Source organism: Corvus kubaryi, unplaced genomic scaffold (genome assembly GCF_017639235.1).
Source record: "Corvus kubaryi isolate FWS band 111438036 unplaced genomic scaffold, C.kubaryi_AGA036_p1.0 133, whole genome shotgun sequence".
NCBI classification, from domain to species: domain Eukaryota; kingdom Metazoa; phylum Chordata; class Aves; order Passeriformes; family Corvidae; genus Corvus; species Corvus kubaryi.
The window spans coordinates 21,659,551-21,667,642 of NW_024580667.1; the positions used below are offsets into that span (position 1 = coordinate 21,659,551).

Sequence of the window (8,092 nt, forward strand, 5' to 3'; positions counted from 1 at the left end):
TCAACGGCTCCTGAGGATGGTAATAGAATACACTGCAACCCAGGACACTGTGGTACTTGGACTTCATGAAAGTCTCAATTTGTTTTGCAAATGGAGATTTGGATTGCAGGTAACACTCCCTATTTTGGAAGCAGGCTTTCCTAGTTGGTTTTGGTTTTTCCCCTCAAAAATTTTCATTATATAAATCAAGCTTTTTGCTTCATTATATAGGCCTCTCTTCATCTCTCCATACAACATGGCTTTTGAAACTAAGCTGGTACTTCAGAAATTAGTTGAGAAATATTGGCAGAACATGCATCTAGACAGAAGGCATCTGAAATCAGTTGTGGCAAGCCATCCTTCCTGTGTTTTCTAGGTAAGGGTATGGAGATGTTCACAGTTTAGCTGGTGTGTACTTTTTTTTTATTTTAGAAAATAAATCTAAAATTCAGATATGCCAGAAGCAGACTTCTCCATTCCTAATGTTTGAAACCTTGTTGAAAGTTTCCTGAATATATCAACTTCCTCTTTCTTACGAACTGATTTAATCTGAGCCTTAAAATATTTATTATGTCACTACTCAGTTCAGCCATTGGGAAAGAGATTATTTCATTCTGAATGCTTATGCTCAGTAACTACTTCCAGACCCTGGCCAGGCCCTTTGGGCACCTTGTTTTGGTAGTCTTAACCACTGTCATTGTTGCTCTCCTGTCATTTTTATTTCTGCTGTGACTGACTGATCTATTTCAGGTCAGTTTTCATTTTCAGTGCTTCCAATACTTTTAGTTAGCATGAACTGTTGGTCAGGAGTTTGTGCCAGAGCCATTTTTTAGATTGTTCTTTCATTAAGGCTTTTCCATAACTTGTTTCTTTTTTATGTGTTATTGGGGAAAAAAGAAAAGTCAGGAAGAAATTGTAGATGTATGAAAATGATGATGCTATAATGTATGTTTCTACTTAAAAATGGGAACAGTTTGCAGATTCCATTGTAGTAACCTTGCTTGAAAGTTTGACATTCATCTATGGATTATGGAGGAGAAGGTGGGATACCTACCTGTGAACTAGTACTAGTACTTCAGGGCATGATAGACATGCTCTAGACTGAAACTCAGGAAGGCTTATGTTCCCTGTGCTGCTCTATCATGTCAGTGTTGAATGAGGTTGGTGAAAGGATAGGTGCCCAACAGAATCTGAAGCAGCAGAAGCTGTGGAATGAAGGAGTAGCTTCCCAAAATCATGATCTAATACTGTGATTAAAAAAAAAAAAGTGCAGCCACTGAAGGGACCAGCTGCTCCCATTACTTGCAGTTGTTCGTGTCTAAGAGGGATTGGAGTCTTGGGAAGGTACTCAGTTGATAGTGTTATAGACAAGACATGAATTTGGATGACCAGAATCTGACAGATCTTTTTTTTTTTTCTTTCTAATTGCAAGTTCTTGACAAACTTAGTCAAACTGATTACCAGCATCTGTCTTGTAGACAGACCTAAAAACTGACTTTGCAGGCTTTCTCCTGCCACATTGATCTTTAATGAAGTATTCATACAAGAAGGCACTGGTTTAGTGAAATAGAAGTGTCTACTCTCAGAATCAGCATCACAGTCCTGGAATAGATGTTAGCTTTGTTCTTGTGATGGGTAGGAGTGGGGGGAGAGTAATGAGACCTAGAAGCTGCTTTCCTTCTCTAGTCTATTTCATTTGGTAAAATCCTTTACCTTACTCTTGTGGTTTTCCCCAAGAAAATGACTATTTAACCATATTCTTGTTTATAAGGTAGTGTCTGCCTTGTGCAATTAGTAGTGAAAATTAAGTTTTACCTTTTTTCACTGACTGCTTACTCTGCTTGATAGCAGAGCTGTCTGTATTTCCAAACCTATACTTGCTTTTTCTTAGTGCTGTGTGTCTTCTTACTTGGACACAGTATTCCCTTTTCATTTTGGCCTGGATTTCCACAGCTGTGTTTCCTGATTTATTTTAGGAGAGTAGCTTACATAGTTCTTGTCTGTGTATATCAGGAAGAGAGGTGGGTTTTGCTGGGCTGAATCTTTCTTGGGATATGTTTCTGGCCAATTTTCCTGTTGAGGTGCCTCTCTTCATTGGCACTAGAAAGTGCTTATGCAATTGCTGTGTTTCAGCCAAGCATGTAGGTCTAACCTGTTACATTGGCAAGAACTGAGACATCTCAACTTCAGTGTCCTGATCAAATTTTCTTTGGTAATTTAGTTCCAACAACTTTTATTTTTGCCTGTAATTCCAGGAGTGTGAGCTTCCTTGAGCCATAGTACTCAGTTGTGTATTATTGTGGGTCACTGAATGTCTCTCTCTGTGGCAGCTGAGATTATCACTTTGTGGTATCATCTATAATCCAAAACCTACAAAGCAATTTGAAAGTGTTTTAGGATGAAGGTGTGATAAATGTAGCTTTTGTTCTGCTGTGCAGGTAGAAATTTGGAACAGGGTTATGTTCTTAAGTTTTCTTACTTACACAACTGTAGGCAGTGCTAACCTTTCTATTCCTGCTTTTAAATTACATCTTGCATTGCTACTACTAGGTGTTTATGCTCAAAAATACTAACTGCTACGACTCCTTACAAAAGAATTCATTTGAGGATACTAACTTGTGCTGTCACATTCTAAACAGAGCTTTGGAAAGCTTGAGAAATTGTACAGTTCATCTCCAAAAGGAAAGGTAGTATTTCTTTGTGTTTCTTTTTTTTTAAATGCCATTTTTGCTTGTATTAATGAAAAATAGGTTGTGTATGTTTAGTTTTGGCAGTGTTTAGAAGTTTACTTTGAAGTAGTTTCTTAGGTGAAATGTTGTTTAGTATTTGAAATTAATTCTCTGTAGAATCCTTAGTGCTTTCATGTGCCTGGTTTGGGAAAAAATTCTTGGAGCTGGAAATCTTTAGGACTCTAAAAGAGGTTTTTTAACTTTTGTCTTCCTTGGATTTGTGTTTTAAATATGTATCTGGATGCATGCACACACAGATGTGCACACAGACACTACAAACTTCCATATACATTTTTACAGCTGGCTTTGCTTGCTTTTGTAGATAACATGTTATGTCTTAAAAGTATTACTAGTTGCAGGAATTAAAGCTGTCTAGGTGATGTGGTGTTTTTAGTACTGTTAGGTTTTTACTTTTGAGGAACAGTTTTATATGAACAGCAAAATTTATTCCAGACCACCAATAAGTTTTATTTTTTCTTTACCACTGGCATTTCTGTTGTGAAATGTTATCAAATGGCACAGAAATCTTGTACTGCAGGTCTGTTCTTCCAGTTATTTTCAAACCTTTCCTTTTATCTTACTCTTAATTTTTGAAACAGAGCTTAGCTCTCCCTTGTGCTGTACAGTGCTACATTTGGGCAACAGTATGCTTCACAGAGATTTCCAGAACATTTATAATCATCTCTTTTCCCCTCACCCCTTCCTTTCCTCTCAGTTGTCATAGTTCCCTGCTTTTCTTATCTCTCCTTTTACTGCTGCAGCTTTCAGATGATAATGCACAGCTCAGGAGCAGCTGCTGCATAATAGCTGCAGCACCACTTAGAGCTGACCTAATGTGAGAATAAATGAACAAATCTGTGATTTGCATGTGGGCTTACCTACAGGATCTTTCTTTCAGCGTGGGCCCATTAAGTGTCATCACTGGAAGGTGAACTGTGGATGGCCTCCGTGGCTTCCTCTTGCCAGCTGCTACCACACTGCGGGTGGTAGCACAACAAAGCAAGGTGTTGGGATTCTTAGTGTTTTTTAAGATCACCTGTTTCTAAACATGAGTTGCTTTTTTTTCCCCCTACCACTTCATTGTTCATGCTCCCGTGGCCAAAAGCACTGCAGCGTGTGCAGTAAGAGCAGGTGGGGGGACACGTTGCTGTGTCCCGCTGTGCTTTGTCGAGCCACTCTGCTCGTTTCTTTTCATTTCCTCCGGGTGAGTGAGCCAATGGTCTCGTCATCTTCTGCGCCAGGGGCCCGAGGCTGCAAAACTGAGCTGGAAAGTGTCCTGCTGGTTGGTGTAACAGCCCAGGGGTTACAGCTTATTTTGGGGCTGGCTGGTGAGCATAGCAGCAGCTGCCCTATCTGTGCTGCACAGATGCCTGGGCTGCTCGTAGGTCAGCTCCTCAGCTGCTGCAGTTGATGATGCAGTACTGGAAAGAGCTGTCACCTATTTTTGTTGGATGCTTAAAGTATTAATACCCACTGGGAATAGTGTACCTGTGTATATTCAAGGCAGTAGTCTAGCAAGGAAAAACCTTTTTATTTTACTCTATTTTTACTCTTAATCAGTATATGAACTTTTCTTGCTGTGACTGTTAGATACAGCCTTACTGATGCTCTGGTGGTTTAAGGATACAAGTAAGTTAAGGTTCATACAAGACACATTTGAAGAAAGTGTGTGTCTGAAGAAAGCTTGACTGAACTACCTGATTTTTTTTTTTTTCTTCAGTTGTACACCTTGCTTTATCAGGTGAAGTACCTTTATTTTAAAAATACTTCCTGTACAACTGGATTCTGACTTTAAGGTCTAGAAGGGGGAAATAAAATAGTATAAATGCTACCTGAGACCTTAAAACTGACTGATTTGAAGAAAAGAATCCTGCTGCAGGCTTACTGCATGCTGTAGTCTGTTCTCACCAGGTTTATTTTCAACTTTATTTTCTCATTTCCTTTTTCTTTCATCACGGTTTCGGGTAATGCTTTTTTCCTTTCAGTAGGTACTGATTATTGCAGGGATATGAGGTATAAGCATTGTTACTTTAGTTCTATTTCCTTATGGCTGTTAGATGAGAAACACTGTTGAAACAGAAGTCTCCATCCACTGAGGTTTAGTGGTTTAGGTGACTTTAAATGGCCCTAATAATACATTCAGGTAATTTTGAATGTTATGGAGTTTAAACAGATCCATGCAGAGTTTAGTCTTGTTTAAAATCAGAGAGTGGATGTGGTAGTTGAACAGCCAGTATGTGGATGAAATTAATCTCTAAGGCATTTTGTTTGGTGTTGAAGAAATGTCAGTGATGGAAAAATGCAAATGGCTCTCATGAAGTGAGTTTAAAAACTGGCTTATTACTAAACTTTATTATAATTCCAAATTCAGAATGACCATCCAGTGTATATCTTGCTGTATGGGTTTTGCTGCCATTTGTACTTGACCACATTATGTAGCATTTCATTAATGACCTGGAAGAGGTCATAAAACTGTTATCAATAAAGTCTGTAGCCAGTTGAAATCTGGGGGCAGAAAATGCATATATAGTTGTGGGAAGCCAGGCTTGTGTGTTTGGAATTAGTGCACGTGTGGAAAGGGAAGCCAGGATCTGTGGGTCAGGGTGGGCAATTGCCAGGCTTTGGCAGTCAGTGACCAAAAGTGCCAGAGTGCTCTTGAGCGTTACACTTAGTGTTGTTTGTAGGTCACTTAGCCTGACCTGGTCTGCTTTTAGAACACAGTATCCATCTGGGATATTGTCGTGGTTTAACCCCATCCAGCAGCTTGGCCCCAGGCAGCCGTGCTCCCACTCTTCCGTGGTGGGATGGGGGAGAGATTCGGAAGGGTAAAAGTGAAAGAGAACTCACCCGTTAAGACAGTGTAATGGGTACAGCTGAAGCTGTGCACGCCAGCACGGCAGAACAAGGAATGAATCCATTCCTTCCCATGAGCACGTAGATAGATGGACAGCTATCTCCAGCAGAGCCAGGCTGCATCACTCCTAGTGGTGATTTGGGAAGACAAACACCATCACTCTGAACACCATCGCCCCATTCTCCTTCTCTCCTCTTAATGCTTATGTAAGGTGTATCTACGTGTGGGCAGTTCTGGGGTATTGAAAAACAAAGGTATGTTAGTTAAATTTTTTTTTCAAAAGATTTGGCTTAGCTGGGTCCTCATCTCATCTATCATGGTTTTATTCCTGTATTTTTACTAATGTTTAATCTGACTGTCTTGGTGGAAGATAAGGATTGATTGAACAAGAGAGGGAACTTCATCACAGGTAGAGTCTCTACAGAGTTATAAATGTTGTTTGCCTGGAAATCAAAGGCATATTGGAAATATTTTTTTCCATGAAGCCTTGTTTAATGTCTATATATGCCTGTTGCATACTGTTCAAAAGACAAATTGTAATATTTGCAAAGTAATACCTTTCTAAGTGTTTGTGTTTTGAGGTTTAAAGAGCTTTAAGGATGTGCAAGTTTGAATTCATGTTGTGCTTCTGCTGTGATTAGAAAAGTGGGTTATACCAGTATTATAGAAAGTAATTTAGCATGCAGACCTTATTATTTGGTAATATATTGTGCTATAAAAATAGTTTTGCTTGATATTTGGATCTCAAAATTCAGCTTTGATTTTTGCAATGCAGAATTGGGAGTGCTGTATGGAGGGGGGTTGTTTGTCATCCAGTGTCACTGAATGACAAGTTACTCTTTTTAACATCAAGATAAAATTTAAGAGTCGGTTCCACAGCTGATTTGTCCATAGTTACCAGAATGAAGATTACAGGCCACATGCAAGTCAGACTTCTCGTGAAAACCTGAAGTAGACTGTTTTCTCTGGCTACTTGATGCTCTTACTCTGTCAGAGTTTTCAAATATATTGTGAAATGAGCAAACCTCCACTAAGATGGAAGAAGGGTGTAAGTGGTTGGGAGGAGGTTTTTTTGTTTGTTTGGGGTTTTTTTTTGTTTGTGTTTTTTTTGTTTGGTTTTTTTGTTTGTTTTGGTGCTTGTTTTTGTGTATTTCTTTGGTTTTTGGTTTGCTGGTTTTTTTTTTTTTTTTTTGAGATAAGGGCTTTATAATCAAGAATTAGCCTCAAAACTTTAGAACACTTAGGTTTTTTCCCTCACTTTTTACCTCTCTAGGTTAGTTTTTTCTTAGGCATCTGTTATGTTAGGAGAAGATCCCTGTGGATGGTGTTGTGTTCCCCTCCCCCTTTATTGTAGGCTGCTGAACATACTGGCCATGAGCTGCTGAGGGTGGCTTCCTGTCAGAATTGCTTCATGTAAAATCACAAGGAAGCAAATGTTTCTCGCATCCTCCCATTGTGCTGTTTCCTGTGGAGCAGCAGACTGGATGCATGTCCTGGATACAGGTTTTTTTATGGCACTATATGCGTTGGGATGATCCAATCAAATTGTTCTTGGTATCCCCTATAGTCTCAGCGTAGCAGGAAACGAAGCTTCCTCTCAACCTTTTGTTCTCAAGTTAGGCTGACTTTGGAGAGCTCTTGGCTCTATCAGAATCCAGAATGAAGGTGAGCTTAAAATTTTGGGTTGGGTTGTTTTTAAGTTTTTGTAAGTTTAAGCTATAATTTTTAACCTTTTTTCTTTTAATGTTCCTTTACTTAGTCATTCTCTTTCTCCCTTGTTGTCCCCTTCTGATCTAGTTCTGGTTTCTGCATGAGCACCTGTCTTGTCTATTTAATTTTTTTAGGATCAGGGACAGGCTTTTGTGATTCCGTTCACACTTCAAATTTACTTTTTTAAAAACTACCACAATAAGTGTATAGTAACACTGGAAATTTCACACTCTTAATACTTTTGTTTCATAGCAGCTTAATTTTTTTCCTCAATTTGAGCAGTGGTTAAGCTGATTTCCAGCCTGGTTTTGAGTTTATAAATTATGCTGTTAATAAAATCTATCACATCTTTGTTAAATCAAATTATTTCTTATTTCCTTAATGCCTTTTTTGTGTACATAGTCTTTTAATATTCCTTGTGTTTGAGGAAAAGCCTTACAAAATTCACATCTAGGCAATTCCCTGGTGCCTCTCCTTACTCCTTACAATTTCACATAACTAAGAGAAGTCTTTTTAAAAATTATCTGTAGTTCACAGTGAAAGTTGGAGAAACAGTTATTTGACTTAATTTATGTGAGCAATAACTGCTTGGAGTATACTGGTATGTGGCTCTGACTGCTTGATGCTGTGTGTGTTGTGTGGCATTGCTTTTCTGAGCCATGTAAATGCTACTCAAGCTTGAGAGATGCTGGCACCTCCACAGCCCGGGTGGAACTGCTGCTTTCTGGGACCAGAGATGATCCTCAGTCACGGGGGGGGGGGGGGGGGGGGGAGGGGGCAAATAAATTTTAAAAAAAATTTATAAATTTAGAATTTTTTG

General features: G+C 39.0%; 1 protein-coding gene across 4 annotated transcripts in view; it reads left to right on the top strand.

Moving 5' to 3' along the window:
- The window catches only part of ARHGEF7 (Rho guanine nucleotide exchange factor 7), a 123,657-nt gene that overhangs the window by 42,676 nt on the left and 72,889 nt on the right, over positions 1–8,092 (top strand). Inside the window, exon 1 of one of the 4 annotated variants that reach the window (XM_042038701.1) lies at positions 7,146–7,227. The exons of the other annotated variants lie outside the window; for them this stretch is intronic. Within the exon in view, the coding sequence (XP_041894635.1) occupies positions 7,222–7,227 (6 nt within the window). The 5' untranslated portion in view covers positions 7,146–7,221. Of the gene's footprint in view, positions 1–7,145; positions 7,228–8,092 lie in introns of those variants that run through there. 4 annotated transcript variants of the gene reach the window in all.